The 24,126-nt window shown below is 55.0% G+C and overlaps 2 protein-coding genes across 4 annotated transcripts in view; one reads left to right on the top strand and one right to left on the bottom strand.

Moving 5' to 3' along the window:
• CTPS1 (CTP synthase 1) overlaps window positions 1-14,713 on the top strand; it is a 30,306-nt gene extending 15,593 nt beyond the window's left edge. For all 3 annotated transcript variants that reach the window (XM_047085044.1, XM_047085046.1, XM_047085047.1), the window contains 12 exons: window positions 186-337; window positions 2,017-2,149; window positions 4,605-4,693; window positions 5,907-6,001; window positions 6,678-6,740; window positions 8,592-8,635; window positions 9,916-10,012; window positions 11,053-11,108; window positions 11,209-11,305; window positions 11,785-11,929; window positions 12,421-12,512; window positions 13,787-14,713. In XM_047085044.1, the coding sequence (XP_046941000.1) occupies window positions 186-337; window positions 2,017-2,149; window positions 4,605-4,693; window positions 5,907-6,001; window positions 6,678-6,740; window positions 8,592-8,635; window positions 9,916-10,012; window positions 11,053-11,108; window positions 11,209-11,305; window positions 11,785-11,929; window positions 12,421-12,505 (1,056 nt within the window). In that variant the 3' untranslated portion in view covers window positions 12,506-12,512; window positions 13,787-14,713. The remainder of the gene's footprint in view (window positions 1-185; window positions 338-2,016; window positions 2,150-4,604; window positions 4,694-5,906; window positions 6,002-6,677; window positions 6,741-8,591; window positions 8,636-9,915; window positions 10,013-11,052; window positions 11,109-11,208; window positions 11,306-11,784; window positions 11,930-12,420; window positions 12,513-13,786) is intronic.
• Window positions 14,714-18,589: 3,876 nt separating this feature from the next.
• SLFNL1 (schlafen like 1) lies at window positions 18,590-22,241 on the bottom strand. Its single transcript, XM_047082213.1, has 4 exons — window positions 21,855-22,241; window positions 19,740-20,207; window positions 19,381-19,524; window positions 18,590-18,712 (listed from the first exon to the last, which is right to left on the bottom strand). The coding sequence occupies exons 1-4, from the start codon at window positions 22,239-22,241 to the stop codon at window positions 18,590-18,592; spliced, it is 1,122 nt and encodes a 373-aa protein (XP_046938169.1).
• Between the last annotated feature and the right edge of the window lie 1,885 nt (window positions 22,242-24,126).

The raw sequence follows: 24,126 nt of genomic DNA, 5'->3' as shown, positions 1-24,126 counted from the left end.
GCTGCTAATTTTTTATTCTGTTCGTGAGTTGGTTTGGGTAATTTCTACTTTTCCTAGAAAATAGCCCTTTTTGCCATTTTCAGATTTGGAAGTTATTTTCTGACGGTGACATAGCCAGTAGGAGGGTGCCAGCCCAGTTAGCTTTTGCTTGTTTTTATTAATAACCTTTGCTCCTTTCTCCGCAGGTGATCTGTGTCCACGATGTCTCATCCATCTACCGAGTCCCCTTGTTATTAGAGGAGCAGGGGGTCGTAGATTATTTTCTCCGGAGACTTGACCTTCCGATCGAGAGGCAGCCACGAAAAATGCTGATGAAGTGGAAAGAGATGGCAGACAGGTTTGCGTCGTGATAAGGAGCTGGGAGTTGGAGCTTTTGTTCTCCTTTTCGTGAGGTCTCAGGGAATTCGCTTGTGCTGTCAGCTCATATTAGAGAAGGTCTTCGTGGTGAGAGGTGTCGAGACAGGTTCAGGGATGAGGAGGCCCTGGTAGAGCTGAGTTCAGGTCACACACCTATCACCTTAGGTCCCCTCGACTAGAGAATCAGTGCCGACTGACCACACCTGGGCGAGCCGTCACACCCGAGGCCCACACGGATGGCGGGCCAAGCCCGCAGCACTCCTGGGGCGCCTCCCGGCACCTGAGCTGCGTGTGGGACTGGGCTGCTCACCGCGCACCAGGAAAGGAGGAGCAGGGTGCCTAGCCTGGTGTGTGGCTACTGCTGCCAGATTGTGTCCCTCTGAGAACTGTCCCTGTTCCTTTTTAAGCCCAGCGATGCTTTGATGCCACATGAGAGGTCTTCACGCGGTGCCTCAGAGCCCCGGGTGTGTGCCCTGTCGCAGCTGCGAAACAGCCCGACGGTGTTAATAAGCGCTCGTCATGTTGCTCTGTGATGCTTACTTTCCTTTTGACACTTTCCCTTTCAGTCTTCATCTGTCTACGTGTATATCCGTATGTCGCTACAAAGATGGTGCACAGTTCTATGATATTTTTTCATACAGTATTACCAACTCGTTAAAAAAAATGTTTCTTTTGAGAGAGAGGGAGAGAGAGAATCCCAGGCAGGCCATGCTGAGCACAGAGCCTGGCATGGGGCTTGATCCCACGAACCAGGAGATCATGACCTGCACTGAAAGCAAGAATCAAACACTTAACCATCTGAGCCACCCAGGCACCCCATAAGCTTTTTTGATCTGTTACTAATTACTTTATGATGAAAAAAAATTCTTTTAAATGTTTATTTATTTTTGAGACAGAGAACAGAGCATGAGCGGAGGAGGGGTATAGAGAAGCGGAGGGGGGGGGAGGGAGACACAGAATCTGGAGCAGGCTCCAGGCTCCGAGCTGTCAGCACAGAGCCCGACACGGGGCTCGAACTCACGGACCGCGAGATCATGACCTGGCCAAAGTCGGACGCTCAACCGACTGAGCCACCCTGGCGCCCTTTGATGAAAATTTTTAATGAGTATAGACTGCTGTGTGAATATTTTTGACTCTTTCCTTCATCACATTAACTCTTAATGAATGGTCTGTTCATGTCTGTTAGTTTTTCTTGCTCCTTGGGATTTTAATGTTTCCTGGTTTTGTTTTTTAAGTGTCTATCCTTTCTTTCTCTCGCCCTTCCTTCCTTCCTTCCTTCCTACCTGCCTACCTACCTACCTGCCTAATCTATCTATGTATCTATAGAGAGAATCCCAAGCAGACTCCTAACTGTCAGCACGGAGCTCAGTACGGGGCTCAATCTCACAAACCACAGGATCATGACCTGGGCTGAAACCAAGAGTTGGACACTTAACTATCTGAGCCACCCAGGTGCCCCTAAAATCCTACTTTCTTTACAAAGCCTGCCACATGGATTTGAAAGTAGCTCCCTCTCTACTGTCCTGGAAATGAAACTCAGATAATATCTGCTCTCATTATATTCTTCCCAGAGATGTTTTTCTCCTTTTTAGAAAGCAGTTTTGATCTCATGATGGCATATACATTCTAAATAATTTGGTGTTTCTTGGCCTTTCATAGATACGATCGCTTGCTGGAGACCTGCTCTATTGCCCTCGTGGGCAAATACACCAAGTTCTCAGACTCGTATGCCTCTGTCATTAAAGCTCTGGAGCATTCTGCCCTGGCCATCAACCACAAGTTGGAAATCAAGGTAAGGATGGGTGGCGCATATTCAGCTGAGGCATGAACGGGGAGGCCTTCTGCGTTCTCATAGATGCTGCATGATATCTACTTTATATTTTTGGAACTCAGAATTTCTTTTTAGGAAGAGAAAGGATTCGTGGTTGGCTCCTGGCTTGGAGAGAACAGTAGAACATTTTCAGGAGATGTTGAAGGGGAGAGATGGTCAGAGTAGTAGTTGAGAAAGTGAGTAGTTGAATTTGAATTATCGGGTGACCAAGTAAAATTGACCCATGGGCATGGGGGGGCCCCAGTGAGCCAGAGGCACCCTGCATAATTGCTCTTCACTTACCTTTGCAGTGGAAATGCTAACACCCACCTGCTGGAGCTGGGAGGTTTCTCTGAAATGTATGTCCAGTTGCCTGGTCAGTGCCTGGAATGTGGGCAGCCTCCAGGGAAGAGCACGTCTTGTGTTTTGCCCTATGACTTGATGGGCGGGAGCTGAGCCGATGGGGCACGGCCCCTGCTCATCTTCTTGGGGCAATGGAGTATTAAGGTTCGGGACTCCAATTCCGGCTGTCCTCCCCACTGGCTCTGGGGTTGGCCTTCTACTTCTCCAGGTGTTTCTCAGTGTCATAATTTAGTTTGCTTTGTGCTTGCGAACAGGTTGCTGTGGAGTGTCTTACTGTATAGGTTTTAAGAATTATGGAATCTTATTCCACTTCCCTGACTTCCTCTTGCTGCTGCTTTGGCTCATTCATCTGCTGTATCCACTCGGACGTAGTCTGTGCCTGTCGTTAGATGCGGGGCTGAGAGGTGAATGAGTCAGTGAGGTCTCTGAGATGTGACACAGAAGAAGGGGTGAATCTGTCTGGGTAGACGTGTGAGGAGGGCAGACTTCCTCAAGGAGGGACTCTGGGAGACTTTGGGAAGATGGGTAAGGCAGAAGGGAAGGGCGTCCGGACAGAAGGTCGAGAATACCCAAGGGCTTGGAGATGGGCAATAGTTGGGAAGTCCGTGGATAGACAAGTGTGACTCAGAAGATATCTGGAGACAGGCCTGTGAGGTCATGAATCCCGCCAACTGAGCCATAGCTGGGTCTTACCCTGAGGTTTAGGGAAGTCACTGCAGGGTATTAGGCAGGGAAAAAGGTGAATGACATAATAAGTGGGCAAAAGATTTGAATGGACATGCCGACAAGAGATGCACCTGATGCATGTGAAGAGACGGTCAAGGTCAACACCTTCAGTGCAGATGCAAATAAATGCCAATGAAATCTCTGTGAGATACTAACACACACCCGCCAGAGGGGCTACGGGTGTTGGTGAGGATGTGGAACTCTCATGCCTTGCTGGTGGGAATGTGAAATGTCACAACTGCTTTAGAACAGTCTGGTAGTTTCATATAAAGGTAGACGTACACTTTATGACCCTGCAGTTCTACTCCCAGGTATTTACTCAAGAGAAGTGAAAACAAAAGTACACACACACACACACACACACACACAATTTTATACAAAAGGACTATTATTTTAATAGCCTAAGTCTGGAAGCAACCCTAACTATCCAGAGTGAGGCAATATACACACTGAGGTATATTTCTACAGTGGGAAACTGCCCAGGGATGAATCTCAAAAACATACTGAGCCAAAAAAGCCAGACACGGGAGGCTGTATGTTGTATGTTTTCATTTCTGTGAGGTTCTAGAAGAGGCCTCTGTGGTGACAGAAAGCAGAGCCAGGGGCCTCTGGGGCAGGAAGTGGAGAGGAGACTGCTTGCAGGGGAGCAGAGGGAACTTCCGGGGATGGCACTAGTTTTCTTCGCCATTGATTGTGGCGGTGGTCACACCTTCGTGTGTGTGTTTGACAAAACTGATCAGAGTGTGCACCTTAAAATGCCTGGATCTTATTGTGTGTCAGTTATACTTCAGTAAAGGTGAACAAAATGAAAAGCAGCCTGGGGGCGCCTGGGTGGCTCGGTCAGTTGAGCATCCGACTTCCGGTCAGGTCATGATCTCACAGTTCATGAGTTTGAGCCCCGTGTCGGGCTCTGTGCTGACCGCTCAGAGCCTGGAGCCTGCTTCGGATTCTGTGTCTCCCTCTCTCTGCTCCTCCCCTGCTCACTCTCTCTCTCTCTCTCTCTCTCTCAAAAATAAATAAAAACATTAAAAAAAAAAACAAAAAAAAAACCAGCCTGGGTTGAAGGTGGGCTTGGGGAGATGTATCCCGGATGGAGAGAACACGGCAGAGCCGCTCCAGTGTGCTGAGTATAGGGCCTTGGGGAGGCAAATGAGTTTTGAAGGAAACGTTTGTATTTTACAATATAAGAAAGATTTTCAAGTCTGGAGATTATCACCGAGTTTAAATATATGAAGGTTCTAATTTTAAAACCCGATTTTTAAGGGAGATAGGACACTGATAATTTGGGAATGCGGGGAAGAAAGCAGCTCTGGAGTCATGGCCTACTTCTTGTCTCCTATGTCCCCAGTACATAGATTCCACGGACTTGGAGCCCAGTACCCTGCAGGAGGAGCCCGTACGCTACCACGAAGCCTGGCAGAAGCTCTGTAGCGCCCAGTGAGTAGTGCCCTGTGCCCGGCTTCCGGGGGCTCGGGGGTGGGCTCGGGGAGCGGAGTGCCGGGCTCTTGTGCACCAGTAGTAGGTAATCTACTTTTTGAATGGCTTTTGATTACCGAAAGGGCCGCAGGCTGGATGATTTAAGCCTTACAGAAATACAGCTTATCAGCACAGTTGAACCTGAAGAAAACATGACATTTGTCGTATGCATCTACTCATGAGGCTTAAAGGTTTTCACCAGGGCGGGGAGGGGGGCGCCTGGGTGGCTCAGTCGGTTGAGCGTCCGACTTCAGCTCGGGTCATGATCTGGTGGTTCGTGAGTTCGAGCCCCGCATCGGGCTCTGTGCTGACGGCTCGGAGCCTGGAGCCTGCTTCGGATTCTGGGTCTCCCTCTCTGCCCCTCCCCTGCTCACGCTCTGTCTCTCTCTCTTGAAAATAAAGATTAAAAAAAATTTTTTAAAGATTTTCATCTGGAACATTTGATGAGGACCCTTCAGTGGAGTCTCATGGTTTGTTTTTGGCAGCCATTATTTATAGTAGAAAATCACAAAATTCTAGATCACTGGAACAATTGGATGTTATGGGTCCCTATAGCTATGAACGAGACCCCAAGCTCAACAGGCCATCTAAGAGGATGAGGAAGGCTCCTTTCCCGTTCAGGGGAGCACTTTACGCCAAGAAGTAAAAAGTTGCATTTATAGCAATATAACTTATACTAAATATTAGGAAAGAATCCGTGTGTGCCACCTTTTCCCTGTAAGCGTTTTGTAGCATTACTCAGAAACATTTCGTGTGCATCTTTTTTTTTTTTTTTAATGTTTATTTGCTTTTGAGAGAGAGAGAGTGCACGTCGGGGAGGGACAGAGAGAGAGGGAGACACAGAATCCAAAATGGGCTCCAGGCTCTGAGCTGTCAGCACAGACCCCGACGCAGGGCTTGAACTCATGAACCATGAGATCGTGACCTGAGCCCAAGTGGGACGCTTAACTGACTGAGCCACCCGGGCGCCCCTTCATGTGCATCTTCCAAGTTCATAGCATTTGGTGTTTATATACAGCTCACTGGCAGTCTTGCAATCACGATATAGCCCCAGTGGCAAAACGCACGGAGTGACTTCGTGGCATCCGTGTCTTGGGAATGGCTCCTTGGGTGCTTACTGCAAGTTGGGCTGGTGGGCAGGGTCCATTGCCTTGTGGTGTGCTCTCTTGTACAGTGGAGTGCTGGTTCCCGGGGGATTTGGTGTTCGGGGGACGGAAGGAAAGATCCAAGCTATCGCCTGGGCTCGGAAACAGAAGAAGCCTTTTTTGGGTAAGGAGTAGGAGAGGTCAGGAGAAGATGCCACATGGGAGCCTGTAAATAAAACAGGGAGGTCACTGGAAGCAAGCTTAGGCGCCCTCATTCTAGATGTCAGCTCAAGTAGAAGCCAGTTTGGTTCTGTTTGGGAGAAATTCAGACTCCCTTAAGCGTGAAAAGTTTTAAGAACTTGTACGTTCGTCCACGTGTCCGTGTCGTGGAATTTGGAGAGAATGAAATGGCAATCAGGAAATTTTGGCTGTTCGCTGAGCCCGGCTGTTGGGCAGGACATGTGAAGCTAGGTTTTGTATCCTCACTTGGAATTTGGGCCAAGTGGTTTTGGATGCTTCCTGATGCTGCAAATTGTAGTAATTTTCAACTTGATCCCTTGTAAATGGGAACCTAATGAGAGGATAAGAAAACTTGAAGTTTTAAATATGAGTAGAGTGTTGCTTATTTCTAGAACCAAATAGCTTCTAAAACTTGGCATCTTCATATGCACTTATATCCAGTGTTCGAAAGCTGATACAGATGACACAGCAGGGGGTGCATGTTTACAGCAGGAAAACATGAGAGTTTGTGATTGTCCTTTTGCGAGCAGACAGGACACAAAGTCCAGGACAGGCTGGTGGGAAACGTAGGAGCTGCCTTTTTAATGGAGCTTCATTTGTTTTTCCCCTCCACCTGCAAGGTGTGTGCCTAGGAATGCAGCTGGCAGTGGTTGAATTTTCCAGAAATGTGCTGGGATGGCAAGGTGAGTGTTCGTTAAACTTGTTACATTCTTGCCAAAGTGTTTTCCTGAAGCGCGTGAAGCCTGCTGCCTCCTGCGTGATGGTAGAGGAGGGCAGGCCTGGTCTCTCCGTACCTGGCGGGAAACAGCAAAGGGGAACCCTGTGTGCATTGAGGGCGTGCGTGGCTCTGCCAGCCCGACCACAGGAAGGAGGGGTCACAGCTGAGCAAGCAGCCTGGGCTCTCTGCCCCTGCATTTCCTGCTCTGGAGACTCCTGCATGTCCACCCCCGTGGCCACCATCCCTGGGCGTCTGCCGAGCAAGAAGCCGACAGCTCTGGCCTGTGTGAGGCTGTGCGGTTATCATGAACTTGGGCCCTGGAGCTGGTCAGACCTGAGCTCAAATTCTGAGTCACTTGTTGTGGGTGATTTTAGATAAATTACTTAGCCCTTTTGGCTTCTGTTCTTTCTATAAAATGGGGTGATAATGGTACCTATTTCTCATGGTTGTAAGGATTAAATGGAATAGTGTGTGTGAATAGTCCCAGCATAGTGTCTGGCAAATAGGAAATACTCCGTAATATTGGCCCTGTGCCTGGCTAACTGTCCAGGCCACCCGAAAACTCAGTGGCTTCCAACGTTTTATCGTGTCTCCGTATGCTGTGCGTTGAGTGGACTCAGCTGGCTGGTTTTCTGCGCCCTGTATCTGAGATCCTGCCCCCCATCCAGCTCTGCCCAGCAGGGATATCCAGTTGGTTCTCTCCACGTGGCAAGGCTCCTCATTCACAGCCTGGCGACCTACCAGCTTCCAAAATGACCGGCCCAGTGTGTAGGCACTTAACTAGCTTGCTAATGTCCCAAGGCCAAGTGCAGTCGGTGGGGGACGGAACCACACAGCCCGAGGACTGGGGCTATGGAAGAAGCTAGTCTCTGTAGCCCAGCTGACAGACGTGAGGTTTTCAGAAAGACCTTACAAGTTGTAAGAAAAACAAAGCAAGCATCCTGAGGCGTGTAAAAGCGGCCTGGCTCCACAAAGGATGAGCGGCTCTCCTATGGCCAGCTGACTGTTAGGCTGGGTTCACTGCACATGTTTTCTGAGAGTTACCCTGAGGGCATGGTGGCTGTTTCATAGGCAGCATGCCCTGTAGTTCTGACTCCTGAGCCTCTGGCGGGCACCGTCTTAGCACCCACCACCCTAGATCTGGCCCTCTGGGCACCCTGGACCCTTGCCCAGTTACAGTCTGTTGCCCACTCAGGTCCCCAGGTGGGTGAGTGACTTGGTGACAGGCTTAGCTTTGCTTGGGACCTGGCCGTGGTTAGGAACAGTACCTAGCCTGTCACACAAAAGGAGCCGTGCTGTACCAGGAACTTGATTCTTCTAGTCTTTGTGGTTTTGCTTATGGTTAGACCATAAATTCAGTAAAGGAGAGGAAGGCTTATTTGGGTGTTGAAATCAGTTCTGATGTAGCTGCTGAGGGAGGCAATGGGGCAGTGCAATGTAGGATGCACAGGAGGACAGGAATGTATTCCAGCCCGGAGAGATGCAGCCTGAGAGGAAAAAATGGACAGAACAGTGTAAGAACTGTCATAAGGATGCGTTATCTAAATAAAGGTTATGAGGTTGTGCCATTGGTTTTGATTTCCCCATTTTGTGCAGCTTGACTTCCCAGAGAGTTAACAGGTGTAATGGAAAAACTCACCTGTGTTTGTGCATTGAGTCCTTCACGTCTTAACGTTATCCTTAGTTTTGTTCTAAATACCGAAGGATTGCTTTACATCGAGGAGGGAAATTGTGAGTTAGGGCTTAGGAATGACACTTTTCAATAATCAGGTTTGTTCGTAACTCTTTTCGTAACGTAAGTGTTTTGATTTTTCAGATGCCAATTCTACAGAGTTTGACCCTAAGACCAATCATCCTGTGGTGAGTCCAGGGTTTGAACGTTACCAGGGCTTAGAAGGGTGTGGAGGGGGCGGGCACCGGAAAGAGACCCCTGGATCCCCCCAGAGAACCCTCAGACCGGATAGAAAGAACTTTTTTATTTTTCATTGTGCAGTTTCTCACTTCTCTTCCCAGTTCGCAACAGAAAGTTTTTAAGATGGGTATCACCCCAGCCAACCAGGGTGGTTCCTGATTAAAATCACTCTTCATCCCCACTCCCCTTAGCCCTTAACTCCTCTTGGCACTCTAACGATCGTTTTGTACTGACACGAAACACCCACATGGGCACTTACTATGCGCCAGGCACTGTTCTCACCACTTAACGTGTATTCATTCATTCCATCCCCGACAACCCTGGGAGACGGGCATGTTATTCAGGAACCATGGAATATGGTTCTGATGCGTTTAACAGTAACCAAAGCTTTTGGAGGCCCCCGTACCTTGTGTGATGTCTCCTGTCAGAGGCATATGGCTCCTGGGGAGGAATAGCGCCTTTACCCATCTTTGAATCTCCTATCCCGGGGGTGACAGGCGGGCTCTTGGTACCAGAGACACTGTGATAAACAAAGTGGACCAAGCTCTTGATCTCAGGGCATTTAAACAGCATCGGGATATGCTTGTTGACCTGCAGTTGAACTTTGCTAATACTAAGAGCTCAGGAGGAGAAGAATGAAGGGTTTGAAGTGTGCAGCCTCGGGGTGGTGGGAAAGCAGGGCCCAGATAGGGGCCTGGAGGCCTTAGAAAGTGCTCAGAGGAGCCCGGGACCAAGCGGTGGGCTGGGCTCCCGTGGCAGGGGGGGCCTCGGCCTCTCCGCCCCACAGACGTCCGCCAGGCTCCCGCCTAGACCTGGCAAACCCTGGAGAAGCGTCCCTGTCCTCTGAGTGGCTCATGAGTCCGGTGGAGGGGACACGTGCTGTAACATCAGCATATCCTGTCTTGCATCCGTGCCGCTACGTTAGTCTCCAGAGCGTGTTGTGGCCCAGCAGCCCTCATGGTCCGAAGTGCTGGGGGCAGGAAGGGCCACGGGCAGGAGCAGCTGTGTTCGGTCCTACAGCTCAGGAGGACAGGCTAAAGGATTAAGCCGCTACCCAACACAGGTTCACAGAATGATTATGGGGAGGCATTTCCCCAGTGACAAACATCTCTTGTAAGGAAGGGCTGGGGAATCAGAGCCTCCTGCCAGGCTCTTGTCACTCAGTGTAGGCAGTCTGCTAACGGAGGCAGAGTTTGGTAGCGTGTGTTTGTTTTTTGAACACCTCCAGGTCATAGACATGCCAGAACACAATCCTGGGCAGATGGGCGGAACCATGAGGCTGGGCAAGAGGAGAACCCTGTTCCAGACCAAGAACTCGGTCATGAGTAAGAGCGGCCTCTCACCGGCCCCGCCTTCAGCTCTGCGTGCCCAGGACGCACATCTTGGGCTGCTGCTGGGGCTCCGAAGAGCCAGGCTGACTTTTTTGGTTTTGTTCTTGCTTTTGAGGTCTTTTTTTCCCCCCTTCCTAGTCACATTCTTCTAGGATGTGCTGTAATAACCAGAGAAGCAGTGTGGCTCTTAGAAAGCTTGCAGGCAGTGCGGTCAGGGCCCTGGGGGCCTTGGGTGTGGGCGGCTGACCAGAAGGAGGCAGGTGAACTCTCCCCACACAGTCTGTCCTGTACCTCGTCTGTTCGGTTGAACCGAATTAAACTGCCAATGTTGGCGATTTCTGTCCCCCAGAAAGGCAGTTTCGTATGGTCCAACCTAACAAGGTTTTAGTCGAAAAGTACTAATACGCGCTAAAGATTTAGAGAAAATTGGGGCGGGGGGGAACATTTAGGAGAATTACTCCATTCAATCTCATTTTCTTGCCCACTGGGAAAATTCTGTCTTTACTAGCCGGGGCCCCATGTGTCTGTCAGTTTGAGTCACTTGAGTAGGTGGCCTTGGGGTCCTTCCAGCTCTGTGTTCTGTGGACTTGGGGGCCTCACCCCACAGCCCTGGTGCCAAGGCTCTTTGTGCCTGTGACTTAACCGCATGGCGCTGCCCTGAGGACCATCCCTGTAGCTCTGGAAGTGTCTTTCTAGGCTTCCACTGTTTGATATGTCCTGGTGTGTTTTCCAAGGCAGTTTCCAGCAGGAAAGTGCTCTTGTACCTCAGTAATCGAGGTTGGAGGGTGGTGATGGAAAGGAAACAGCTGTTCTAGTTTTTCTTGGTGTGGTCAAAACAGTCCAAGCCCAAGAATTCATGCAAATGGTGCTGCTATAGGCAGGAGGCTGTGGTTGCCTGGAGAATCCTAGAAATGACCTTCAAAAGGCCTGGCTGTGTAGGTGATTCAAAAGTAAACTGGGAAGCAAGAAGCAGTAGTGAATAGATTGTTCTGTGAAATCAGGACTCTTTACGGGAGCATGCTTGCTTTTGCCAGGGAAACTCTACGGAGACCCGGATTACTTGGAAGAGAGGCACCGCCACAGATTTGAGGTAAGGGGGGGAGCTTTGTGGCTTTTAAACCTTCCTCCTTCCGGTTACTCTAGACAAGTAAGCTGAGAGGTCAGTCAGCTTACTCTTCATGTTTCCATAGGTGAATCCAGTCCTGAAAAAGTGTTTGGAGGAGCAGGGCTTGAAGTTTGTTGGCCAGGATGTTGGGGGAGAGCGGATGGAGATCGTGGAGCTGGAGGGTGAGCGCGGGGTGGCTGTGCGTGGGCGGGGGGGGGGGGGCAGTGAGCACTGGCCTGATGGCGGTAGGGAGGGCCCCGGCCCTGGTGGGGTGCTCTTGGAGAACGAGGCACCCGGCGGCCTGGGAAGCCTGTCCTTCCTCAGCCAGCACTGCACTCCTGGCCTCGGTCCTCATTCTCCAGAATGAGAGCTTGGACTTGGCCCTTGAGCCCCACTTCCGATCTTGACGACCTGCGGACTTGGTCCCACGGAAGCCAGGGAGCAGGGGGAGCTGGGGCGGGAACCCCCAAGGGGAGACAGCGAGCAGGGCGACAGCATCCGTTCCCCCCGTTCTCTGGCTGCCTTTCTCTAGGTTCTGATTCAGATGCTGGTTTTCGATCATTTTAAGGGTCCGTAGAAAGGTGAAACATTTGACGAGGTTTGCTCATCTGTTGCGTTCTATGCACATGACGAAAGCGCTGCTTCTGCGTGTCTGTTTCAGAGCATCCCTTTTTCGTTGGAGTCCAGTACCACCCTGAGTTCCTGTCCAGGCCCATCAAGCCTTCGCCTCCGTACTTTGGCCTTCTGCTGGCCTCCGTGGGGAGGCTCCCGCATTACCTCCAGAAAGGCTGCAGGCTCTCGCCCAGGTGCGGTCACTCCTCTGTAGTCCATCAGGGTGTCCCCTGCCTGTTACTGTGGTCTCCCTGGTGTTCCCGGCTGCTTCTGTGCCGCCCGGACCCCCCCCCCCCACCCCCCCCCCCCCGTGGTGGCCGGGGCCCCTCACCGTAGCACCTGGCCTCCGGGATCCCATGTAGCAGTAGGACCCTGGGTCCGTGGGGAACTGGCTTTCAAGGGCTGGCGGCCACAGCCCTGGTGGATTTCCTGCCCCGCTGCGACTTTATCCTCACCCTGAGCTGGTGGGTAGAGTATCAGGACCACAGTGTAAGTCGAACGTATATCTTTTGTAACTAGAAGAAGAAAATCCCTCTACAGCTCCATGCTAAATACATAAGGCAGGAAAGCGTCTGATTCCTGCTGTGGGTAGGCAGGTGTCCCTGTGGTGATGGTGGCTAGAAAAACAGAGAAGGAAAGCGTGTGTTTGGTGGGAGACGACGAATAAACCATCTGAATTCCACAGGGACACCTACAGCGACAGGAGTGGAAGCAGCTCCCCGGACTCTGAAATCACCGAGTTGAAGTTTCCGTCAATAAATCATGACTGATGATGACGTAAGTGGTGTTTTTAAGCTGTAGTATTTTTGTTTGTTTTAATGGCGATAATACTAGAATTGCAAGGATATCGCGAAGGTTCAGTGTGGAGAACTTCATCTGCCCAGAATGCAGGTGGTAGGGTCCGTGTGGGCATCAGCCAGGTGAGAGGCCCATCTGAGTTACAGCGCACCCGTCCCCCTGCCTCGGGGACCCCAGTGCAGGGCGGAGGGGACACGAGTCATTGGGCAGCTGTCTTGTTACCGATTGCTTCATTCAGGTGCCAGTCTGACCAAATCTGGGGGAACTGGGTTCTCAGACCCTGTTATTTCATGTAGCTGTAAACTTAGAGATCATGAAGGAGGTGACGGGTATGACAAAGCGGCGTTGGTCACTTTTGCAGAAACTCAGGCTTTCATCAGGAAGTGCTTTAAGATTGATACCTACAACACTTTTATGTTGACTGCTGCTTATTCTCGAACTCCCTCAGAATCTGAACAGTTACCGGGCCAGCTTTGAACGTTAGTCTTTATGGTGACAGGGTTTGTACGTCTATAAAGTCTGGTAGCCTTGGGCACTGCCGTGAATTATGTAAAATGTCGTGATAACTGAGTGAACCATGTCGGCAAAAATCCACATCTTGGTGGTGGGGGTGTCGGAAGGGGGCTGGGGTGGCAGGAACCCGTGGGGTCTGAAGGAACCAGGGCTGTCTCGCGGTCCCATGTTTGGCGTCACCACCACAGGCGGGCGGCCTCCTGAAGCCTGCGCCCCTCACGTTCACACGCATGGCTGTGCCCCTCCCACCCTGGATGCTGAGCCACTGGCCCGTGAGAGCGTGAGGGGGTGCTGGTTCCCATTAGCACACACGCACGCGTGCATCGCTCTGCAGGGGTTGGGGTGGGGGGTGTCTGCTGGTCTGAGAAACTGTGCTATAGACACAGCAAGCGTTCACGGTCAGGGGCTGGGTGGCGGGTCAAGTCTGTGGAGACGCTCCCTGCTGCGTCGAGTGGAGGCTCCCCCGCCAGCGGCCTGCGAGGACACCGGGCGCACCGACCGGAGCCCCGGTGTCAGGGTGGAGGAAGAAGCCCCTGAGGTCTGGAAAATGTGGGGGGGTGCAGGAATCACCAATGCAGCTTCTGACTCCTCCGGTTAGGTTCCTGCCGCTGGTCCTCACTGAGCCCCTGGCGTAGTTTTCCACAGCAGCCGACGAAATCCTCACTTGTCTACTGGAACATACGTCGTGTAACTGCTCTCTCTCTCTCTCTCTCTCTCTCTCTTTTTCCTTTGTTTAACAGGGATGATTCTTCCAGACAGCCTTCGGACTTGAGAGTTTACAGCTTTGATTTTACACTCAGCCTTTGACACTTCCTTTAAATTATGTTTTTATTAAGATTATTTTATTACGGGGGAACGGTATTTGGAAGACTCTGTGACTCGCATGTCCCATCCTGTGTATCGGCTCCTACACAGTGCCGCCCCGTGTGGACGCCTGGTGTGGAAACCCCGTGTGGAAGCCCGGTGTGGACGCCCCGTGTGGTCCCCAAAGCTCTTGGCCGAGGAGCGGGTCCTCTGGGCAGGAGCGGATGATGCGCGTGCCGGTGGAGCGCCCATTGGTCACCTCGTTTCTCCAAACTACCTCCTGTCGTGGTGGATCCAGGCGTGTAGCCCGTCGCCTCCCCTTGAATGCCTAGACCGTGGGAAGTGTGGGCCACGCGGACCTAGTGCGTGCGGAGGGACGATTCTGGCGAGTGCTCACGGCGGCCGGTGCTGGGAACCCCTGCTCTGCGGGGCCTCCCGCTGCCTGCTGTGACTGGTACTGTCGTCCAAAGGGAACGGTTAGTTTGGGGTCACGTGGAACAGCAGGTGGCCGGTCTCTCGGAAGCGTGGTTTCCGCATCCCTGTGCTCTGGCCACACTTCTCTTCCTGGGGCTGGGAGATACTCCTTGCATCAAGGGGTTGCTTAAAAAAAAAAAAAAAAAAAAAAAGAAAGAAAAAAGAACAAAGAATCTTTTGGGGAAACTGCCTCTAAAAAACCCTCTCATCTACAGACAGCTTTGCTTGAGGGGATTTCTTCCTTCCAGAATGGTGTTATTGCGGTTGAAATGCAATATGGAAAGCTATTTTCTTAACGTGCCGTAACAGTAGGCACCGCTGTGTGCCCGTCCTATTCTGGCTAGCCCCCATGTATACTCTAACTTAAGAAATAAATAATGCAGAATGAGCCACGCTTTGTGATGCGTTTTACGCCGCGGCCGGTGGGGAACGTCTGAGTGTGGCAGCCAGACATGTCTGTGTCACCTGAACTCTCAGTACCTGGCTCTCCTCCAGTGGGGCGTCCTTTGGTGGACGATCTGATGACACTTCGTTTAAAAACTGAGAGTAGCCATTTTTTTTAGTGTATGTTTATTTTTGAGAGAGAGAGAGAGAGAGCGTGACAGAGAAGGGGCAGAGAGGGAGGAAGACACAGAATGTGAAGCAGGCTCCAGGCTCTGAGCTGTCAGCACGGAGCTCGATGCGGGGCTCGAATCCACAAACTGCAAGGTCATTCATGACCTGAGCCGAAGTCAGACATTTAACCGACTGAGCCACCCAGGCGCCTTGAGAAGCTTTTTTTTTCTTTTTAACATTCATTTTTGATAGAAACAGCGTGAGTGGGGGAGGGGCAGAGAGAAAGGGAGACACAAAATCCGAAGTAGGCTCCACGCTGTCGGCACAGAGCCCAACGCGGGACTTGAACCCATGAACTGAGAGATCATGACCTGAGCTGAGGTCAGATGCTTAACTGACTGAGCCATCCAGGTGCCCAGAGGAGCCTTTCTTTTTTAAAAAACATTTTTTAAAACATTTATTTATTTTTGAGAGAGAGACAAAGCATGAGCAGGGGAGGGGCAGAGAGAGAGGGAGACACAGAATCCAAAGCAGGCTCCAGGCTCTGAGCTGTCAGCACAGAGCCCGACACAGGGATCGAGCTCATGGACCGTGAGATCATGACCTGAGCTGAAGTCGGACGCCTGACCGACTAAGCCACCCTCTTTTTCAATGGGAAACCAGAATTTCCCCAAAAGGCTTCACATTTAGGTTCTCAGCATGTAGAGATTCACTTAGCATGAGTGCTGCTTGATCTTGGGAAAGGGGGGATGGGCGTGTTGTTTATGGCGGTCCCTCCCTCGCGTGTGTGGCCAGGGAGCAGCGGACCCACGACCGTTAGCCAGCAGGACTGCTTTATCCGCAGGGTGGTCTTCCTGCTACCCTGGCCGCTACCACGGCAGCGTCCTGCGGGCTGTGTCCTCCAGAGTGCAATGAGCAATACTGCATCCGTCCTTGTTGGGGACACTGGTGCCCGCCCCCCCCCCCCCCCCGGATGCTGAGCTCACCCACATGAGCTGGCTCCTCTCTACAGTCTGAGGCAGAGGCTCAGCCTGGATTGCCCATCAGTGGTCCACAGCCTTTCCTCCCCGACCCTCGAGAAACTGGGTTGGGGAGGAAAATGTCACCATTTAGCCCAGCCCCTCCATCGGGGAGATCCGGAGAAGTGGGCCTCCTTTTCCTGGCACGCTTCCACTCACCCATCACGGCCAAAGCCCAGAAGCTGGTGTTCCTGCCCCCGACCAGGGACGAGCAACGTCGCTGCCTTTGTCTGTCTCCGGTTCTCATGGACCAAAGTAAAATGTGTTCACTCGCAGAGGCCTTCATCCCAGTCTCGGGACTTTGAACGCGGCCAATGGGGTGAATCCTAACCGCGGTCTCCACCTGGTGGTCTCAGCAGACCGTGTAAATCATTTTCGCAATAGCCTTCCCCCAACGGAGGATTCCGACGGGCCCACTGGTGACAGCAGCGCTCCCCACAACCGCGAGGACTCAGCCGGGTGTGGGGCGGTTTGCAAAGGCCCCGCGGCAGGGCGATCTCCCGCCCCTGCATCGGAGTGCGCCTCGGCGGACGAGTCGTTGAGTGCTGCCCGCTCGGGTGACCTTCCTAGAGAAGGGACCAGGACTGGCCTTCCGGGGCTTACAAAGCCTGACCCGCCCTGCCACCCTGGCTGTGGCAGTGGGGACCATGTCGGGCTGACGCCGGGACCGGAGGATGGCTTTCCACACCCAGTGGTGACTGACCGGTGTCCAGAGCTTCTGGGGGAGAAGTTCCTCGGGCGTCCTTCGCTTCAACCCAGGTGGTCCACGCCGGTTCTTACTCCGCAGCAGCTCAGCGACATGACTGCGCTTGCCTTGGCAGAAACCGGCTCGTTCCCAGGGAGAGCACGTCTGAGGGTCGTGCCGCCTGGACCAGCATCCAGCACGCGCCCGGCACGTGGAAGGTGCTCAGAAATGGCCCCTCTCCTGACTTCTTGATCAGCACAACCTCTGTGCTGGTTCCCAGTGGCCTCTGGAAACGTGATTCGGGCCCCGGGTTTGGGTGACTGATGAGTGAGAGCGGTTGGGGAGTCATCAGCGCAGAGCCCGACGCGGGGCTCGAACCCACGAACCGGGAGGTCATGACCTGAGCAGAAGTCAGATGCTTAACCGACTGAGCCACCCAGGCGCCCCAAGGGAAGCGTGTTTTGCAGGCCCTCCTGTGAAATGCCGTCTGACAAGATTCCATGGTTTTCTAGTGGCTCAGACCTAAGTCTAGGCGGCTCCTTGTTTCACCAGCAGATATTTATTTGGCAGCCACTACATGCTCACCATGTCTGAGATTCTGAACTTAACAGCCATAAACAAAACAGATCCAGACCGCTGTCCCCCGGAGCATGGATTCTACTGCAGGGGAGGGGACAGCTATAAATAAAAGCTACGGAAAGTGACTGACAAGTGCACTGGTGAAAAAGGTTGGAAGCAGGAAAGGGGGAAGGGGGGTGCTGGGGAAGGAGGTATAATTGGAAGTGGGCTGGGTAGCGAATATCCTTCCCTGTCACTTGAAAGTGGAGCAGAGAGGAAATAGTCCTGCAGCTCTCCGGGGGAGGAGCATTCAGGGGGTGGGGGGTGAAGCAGCCAGTGCAAAGGCCCTGAAGCAAGTGTGTTCATGAAACAAGCTGGTGGGTGTAGCCAGAACACAGGAGCAAGGGGCAGGAGGGGTTGTCAGATGGGCCAACTTGCCAATTGTATAGACCACTGTTTGGGCTTGGCTTCCGATGAGATGGGGAGTTCTTTTGAGTTCTTTGAGCCCGAGCAGGGCATGATCAGACATTGGCTTTCTAGTCTCTGGCTCGGCCGGTGGAGATGACAGGGGACATGGCCAGAGCAGGAATCCTCGCCAGTGGCTGGAGGGTGCTTGGGATGGAAGTCAGACTCTTCCTGTACAGGTGCTGGGGAGACAGGGCGTGGCTCTGATGATGACAAGTGCTCCTGCCCCCAGTCCATTTCACTGTCTTATAGATGAAGAAACTGAACAGAGGTAGCAATTTGCCCCAGGGGACCCGGTCTTTAAGGCAAAGCTGGAATGGATTGCAACCATCCAGGCCCCATAGCTCCGTGTGGGAGGAGCCCAGGGCTGGCTCAGCCTCCTGGACAGAGGTGGGCTGGGTGCGGGGCTCAGGGCTCAGAGGCATCCAGCTGGCCGGCCGGAAAGAACCATTCTTGCCCCAGGGTGCATGTAATTTATTAAAGAGCTTTGACAGTCACAAGTTCCAGCAAGCCTGGGGTGGTGGCTGCAGGGTGGCCTGCTTGCCCTACAGGCACGGTTACCGAGTGTGCCTGGCCATCTGCAGAAGGGCTTTCCCTGTATGACGCATTCCTTTCTGGCCCCGTCTCGCCACTGGAGTCGCAGACCCCGGGCTGGGCAAAGGGAGCTTCTGAGGCAGTAGGACCGTCCCTCACAGCTCAGCCCTCCGATCGCCCTGGCCAAGTTTTTACCAGTTCTTTCCAGAAGGAAGGTTCCTTGGGGATCGTGCTAAGAGCAGTTTCTCAGCTACACAGACGGGGGTCCGCTCGGGATTGAAGCCCGTGCGTGTGCGGTTGTCCAAGGAGCGAGGATGGTCGCGCTCCCGTCCACCTCTGAACAGCCCAGACGGGTTTTAAAGGGAGGACTTCGGCTCAGAGAGGAAATCCTGCATATGCCAGGGAGAGCTGGCCTGCCGGTGCCCGGCCCTGCTGGCCGACCGGGGCCCTCACAGGACGCAGCAGGTGCGGGAGCCGGGTCCTTGCTGCTTGAGCTGCTGCCGGAGCTGCTCCTTCTCCGCCGTCAGCACCTTCACCCTCTCCTGTAGCGTGCGGAACTCCGCCACCCACTTCTGCGGTGTGTGTGGGGGGGTGGGGTCACCCCACAAGCAGAGGCCTGAGGTGGTGCCGCCTCGGGTTTGCCCCCTCCACCCAGGGTTGAACTGACGGAGGAGGGCAAGCCCCGGAGGGCCCAGGGGGGGCCTATTCAAGGCCACTGGGGACCACATGGCCCTTCCCTGCTTGGTGGGAGCCGGGTTCCTGGCCATGCCACCACCCCTGACAAATCAACCCTGGGGGCTGAGGGAAGCCGCTTGACCTGAGGGGCCTGCCAGCATCCCAGCGTCCGGGCCCGGCCTCCTCAAGGGTTGGGTAGGAGCCGCCCGGGCATGTCCCTCCCTCTTTCCGCCAGCCCCTTGCTCTCCTCTGCTTTTCTGCCATCTGATGTTTCCCTCTTGAAAAGGCTTTTTCTTAGGACTCTGTCCAGCACTAACTGCCCCCCATTGTAAGGGCCTTCCCCTAAATACAGTATAGTACAGCCCCTTCTTCAGGGTGGTCTTAAAGCTTCTCAAGATTCCATCCTCCCCCCCGGCTCCCCCAGCCCACGGTGGTGGAACATGGGGTGTAGCAGGATTATTTCAGTGCTCCCCCCACCCCCCGTGTGCTTGCGGGTGATGGAGCACTGAGGGAAACCCGATGGCATGGCCAGGACTGCTGGCCTGCCCCCGCCCCAGCCGCTTACCTGCTTGCACCACTCCTGGATGGCGTGGACAGACAGTGGGCCCTGAATGCTCCCGTCCCGCCGCAGGAACACCTCCCCCTGGTCAGTCTCATAGAGCTGCGGCTCGGCCTGGGCCCTGGGGGCGCGCACGCTCAGGCGGATCACCTTGGTAAGGGCGACAGCGACTCTGGTCGCTAATCCCACCTGGCTGGCTCTTCCGGGCTCCTGGGGCAGCCTGGTGGGCGTGGGGGCAAGGGGGCACTTCTGGCCTCTCCGGTCACTCTGCCCGGCCCCCCTCTGCCCCCACCCTCCACCCCCCAGCCCTGCTCAGCAGAGCCGAATGGGGCCATCACGCGGGGCCAGACAGACCCAGGGCTCACCTTGAGGGGGGTGGGGGAGGCGATGGTGCTGACCACGGGGATGAAAGAGAGTGTGTAGGCGTCGGGGAAGACCTGGGGCTGGAAACCCTGCAGGATGGAGTCCACCAGCAGGCGCACGCGGTCCTCGTCGCGGTAGCTGCAGGGGACGCCCCGCACAAGGCCGCTGTCCTCGACGCCCACAAACAGGCTGCCGCCCTCGCCGTTGAGGAAGGCGCACGCGTAGCGCCGCAGGTGGTGCTTGAAGGCCAGGCTCAGGTACTCGCCGCCGCCGCGCTTGAACTCCACGCTGCGCGTCTCACTGCCCAGGAAGGCGCCCTGGAAGAGGCGCTCCTGGCCCGGGACCTCCTGGTGCACGATGGCGCTGTCGGAGCGTGCGACGCTGGGCCGGTCCTGGGACCTCTGAGGGGCCCGTGCCGGGGGGCTGTTGGCAGGGCTGGGGCTCGGGCTCCGGCTGCTGTCGTCTTCCCGCTGAGGTGAGGGGTGAGAGTAAGGAGCCTCGGGGGACAGGACAAGAGGGACGGGACACACCTCCTTCCGCCTGGGGCCCAGCCCGCTGGGGCATCCTAATGCCCCGTCCCAGGCGGAAGGGCCTAACTGCCCACCGTCCTGCAGCCAGTGCTGGAAACCTGCTAAGTCAAGGGTTTGAGCCGCCACTGCTCCTTCCTGCTGGGCTATGGTAGGCATGGTGAGGACAAGGAGTTCTCCTTCTCAGGTCGGGGGCCAGAACCCCGGAGGCCAATCTCTTCCCACTTAGGTTGTAGACTGGCCTCTGAGGCTCGGGGCCAAGATCATTCCAACAGATAACCCCCTTCTTGTCTCCCTGAAATGCCTGCCTATCGCTTTCTGGACCACTGATCAGTCCTGAATCTCAACCCTCCTCTGGCCCTCCTGAGACCCCTTCCGTGGTTTCTGTTTTGTTCTCGGGCTCTGTGCGTGAGCAGACTCATGGCCACCGGCCTCTTCTGGGCCTCATCACGGCCTCCGTACCTCCCATCCACTCTCCTTGCTGACCCTGGACGCAAGAAGATTCTCACTCCTCCCTTACTGGGTTCTCTGCTGCTGTCCCCGGCTCCTTGCTGCCTCCCAGTCTCCAGCAGGGGCTTCCGGGGCTGGGAGTGCCCTGCGGGCTGGGGCATGGTGGTGAGGGGCGCATCCCTACCAGCCCTGCAGTTCCCAAAGGAAACAGTTTCTCAGAAACACGAGAAACTGCCACACAAACATGAAGTCAGGCTCACAGGTCTTGAAATGTCAGTCACAGAGCTGTTCAGTTCTGCAACCATTTGAACACCACGGAGTTTTCATCCCGAAAGAAAAGGAAAACCAAGATCACCTGTCTCACAGAGTGTCCTGCCACAGCTGCAGTGAGTTGACTGCGCCCTCCCATCCCCCATAAAGGCCCACCTTCCCTCCCTCCCCCTGCTTCGGTCTCGAAGCCCTTCCTGGCCCCTGCCCTCTGGCCCAGCTTTCTTCCTCAGCTCCCCAGCAGCCTTCAACCTGAGCTCCAGCGGCACCAAAAGGCTTGCCCTTCTGCAAATGCAACATCCCCCCTCACCGTGTCCCCCTGCCTAGAACGACCTTGCGCTCCCCGAGTCCCAGCTTAGACTTCAGCCCTTCTGTGAATCTGTCCCCACAGCTCTGTGTCCTCCCACGGCTCCAGGCTGCCGAAGCGCTGTAACTGGCTCTGTCTGGCTCTGCTCAAAGATGAGGGCTCTTTAAGGCAGGGCCGAGCCTTTGCTTTCTGCTGTGCTGCCTGGCCTGGAGCGGGCACTGATGTTGGCCAGCCGAGTGGATGAGGTGGGCCAAAGAGAAAACCCTGAAGGCCCGGGCTGGCCCAGACCCAGAGGATGGAATACAGAAGGGCCCAGGGAGGAGTCCCACACTTTGGCCCTTCTCCAAACGCTTCCAGGCTGGAGGCAAACTGTGAAGGTCAGCGAGCCTCCCCAGAGTCAGCAGGCAGTGCCAGCCTCAGTCTATGCTCATTTGAGTAGCAGCAGCTTTGCAGATCTGCCCCTGGCTCCTTAAAGACGCACCTCCACCCCTGCCCAGGCTTCTCCCCGCCCCTGGGTGAGGCTCTGGGGCTTGCAGGCTTGGTGGCTCCAGAAGCGCCCCCTTTACCTCTCTGGCGCGCGAGGGCCCTCGGCCGTCACCCAACACCAGCTCCTTCCCGCGGGCCACCAGCTCCTTGAGGATCTGGTGCTCCTCCACGGCCGTCTGCAGGCGCCAGGGGAGGGAGGCCAGGCTGTCCCTGTGGGTGGTCATCTGCACCAGTGCGTAGGCCTTCCGTGGTCGCCTCACCACCTCAATGTGCTCCCGTGCCACCGGCAGCCCCAGCCGTTCCAGGGCGTCTCGCAGCAGGCAGGTGAGCACAGGCACTGAGAACTGGGGGTTCAGGTGGCCCACGTAGAGAATGTGCGTGCTGGGCGTCACCTGCAGGCCCGAGTCCTCAGGCAGGGACTCTTCCCCGGGGACCTCTTGCAGGGGCGGCGTGCCCGGGAGCTCCATGAGGGGCTGCTGCACCTGCGTTTGCGGTGATCTCTTCCTGGGGGTGGGGTCCCTGGAGAGGTCTCCCTCAGAAGGGCTTCCGGGATTCCTTACTGCTGGCTGTTCTTCCCAGGGCCTCCCAGGGGACTCAGGGGGTGCAGAGGCTCCTGGGAGGTTCACAGATTGGCAGAGGCTGGGCAGAGCCAGAGGGAGGGAGGGAGGGCAGAGGGCCAGCCGGAAGGGGCCTGCCACCCACCCAAGCCCAAGGCCTAGGACAGGAAAGAAGGGAGTCAGCCAGGGCTGAGGCAGACAGCAGAGCATGCGGGCCTGCCCCTCCATTCTACAGGAAGGAAGACCGAGGGGATATGCCCAAAGAGGGGCCGAGGGGACCAGAACTCAGGTCTTTGAGGGCCCCACCACAACCCTTCGTGGGCCTCAGACGTCCCGTCTTTCCTCTCCAGTCCACAGGCTGGAGGCCTCCCAGGGTTTCCTGCCCCCCAGGGGTCCCTGCTGCCTCCAGGCCCCAAGGAAACCTTTTCAAGGGGACTCTGGAGAGGAAGCTTTAACCCGGGGCTTGGAGGACCAGCAGCAGCCACACCGAAGCTTCTTGCCCCGTCTGAGCCTGGTGTGAGCCCAGCAGAGGCTCTGAAACAGGGCTGGGCCAGAGGGTTTTTAGAGCAGGGGACACTGATGAAAGCTTTGGCCCCTCCCCAGAAAAACGGCCTTCCAGTTTGAGGAGGCTCACGGCCCTTCTTAAGAACTCCTGGTCTAAGACCGAATCCTCTGATTTGGGTCCAGAGAGCAGAAGTGAGGAGGGGCAGAGCTGGCGCCCTTAAGGACGCCCGCTCCCGCAGGGCCAGGGGCCTCATGCCCGAGCTGTGCACAGACGGAACACACAGGAGCCTTCCACTCACCCCCACACACCCGGCCTCCGTTCTGGGTGGCAGCTACCACCCGCCTGCATCTTTTCAGATTGGATCCTTGAGACAGTCAGGGCCTGGCGACCAGCACGGCCGGGTGGGGGCATTCAGGGCAAACAGGAACAGGAGGAAAAGGGAGGCCTATGACCCTCATGTCCTGAGGGTTCCTGGTGGAGCGTGGGGGGTGCTCGCCCTCAGCTCCCACAGACTCCTGACTCCTGGCCAGCAGCTCCCTGGTTTGGGGGGGGATCTTGGGGGCTCCGCGGCGGGCAGGGAGAACAGGGGCTGCAGGAAGTGGGCGGGGCCTGCACAGCCACTTCTGTGATCTCACAGGAGTCAACAATGACTTCCTGGCCAGCCTCAGGCCCCCGGTTGGGAAGTCAATCAGGAAAACTCCTCCCCTCCCCCCCTTCCCGACCCCCAAGGTAGTGAACACACACTATGGCTGGGCTGTGTGGCTCCATCTGGGCAGCTCCCAGAGTCCAGGGGCTGAGAACGTACTTCCTCCTTCTGTAATGTCTCTCCTGTCCCTGCCCCAAACCGTGACCACGCAGGTCCTCCGGTGCCACGAGTCCCCATCTTCCCCTTCGTGACCAATCCCAGGCTCCGCTGAGCACTGATGACCCAGCTACTCCCAAGACGGATCTGAGCACACACTGCTGGGCCCAGGGCTGCCCGGGACCCCAGGCCCCCTGCTCCACGCCAGAGACGGAGGTTGCTGTCCGGCCGGAGCCCTGAAAAATAGGTCAAGATTTGCCACTTCAAGGACAGGGTTGTCACCTGTTGTTTGACAGGGGCCAAGACATCGGTGATACACAGCCTTTATTAAAAGCAGAAATCTGTTCTGCAGCGGGTGGGGGGGTTTGGTAAATGCTTTCATTATGCAGATGTAGGTAGCTCATTCCCACGCGGCTTCTGGAAGTCCTGAGTTGGGGGGTGGTGAGTGTGGAGGCAGATGCTCCTGACTGGGGAGGCTGGGGGCAGCG

This window comes from Lynx rufus, unplaced genomic scaffold (assembly GCF_022079265.1).
Source record: "Lynx rufus isolate CCGP_SWC_20201006 ecotype Redwood Valley unplaced genomic scaffold, mLynRuf1.p SCAF_2, whole genome shotgun sequence".
In the NCBI taxonomy this organism is placed as follows: domain Eukaryota; kingdom Metazoa; phylum Chordata; class Mammalia; order Carnivora; family Felidae; genus Lynx; species Lynx rufus.
This window is presented reverse-complemented; position numbering and strand designations above follow the sequence as displayed.

Bases quoted from the DNA above. Each gene is read 5' to 3' on its own strand.
- SLFNL1 (XM_047082213.1), bottom strand. From the start codon at position 22,241: ATGGAGCTCCCGGGCACGCCGCCCCTGCAAGAGGTCCCCGGGGAAGAG. The intron at 20,208-21,854 runs GTAAAGGGGGCG...CCCTCACCTCAG, and splicing joins GGCCCTCGCGCGCCAGAGAG to CGGGAAGACGACAGCAGCCG. The intron at 18,713-19,380 runs GTAAGCGGCTGG...CACACACCGCAG, and splicing joins TCCAGGAGTGGTGCAAGCAG to AAGTGGGTGGCGGAGTTCCG.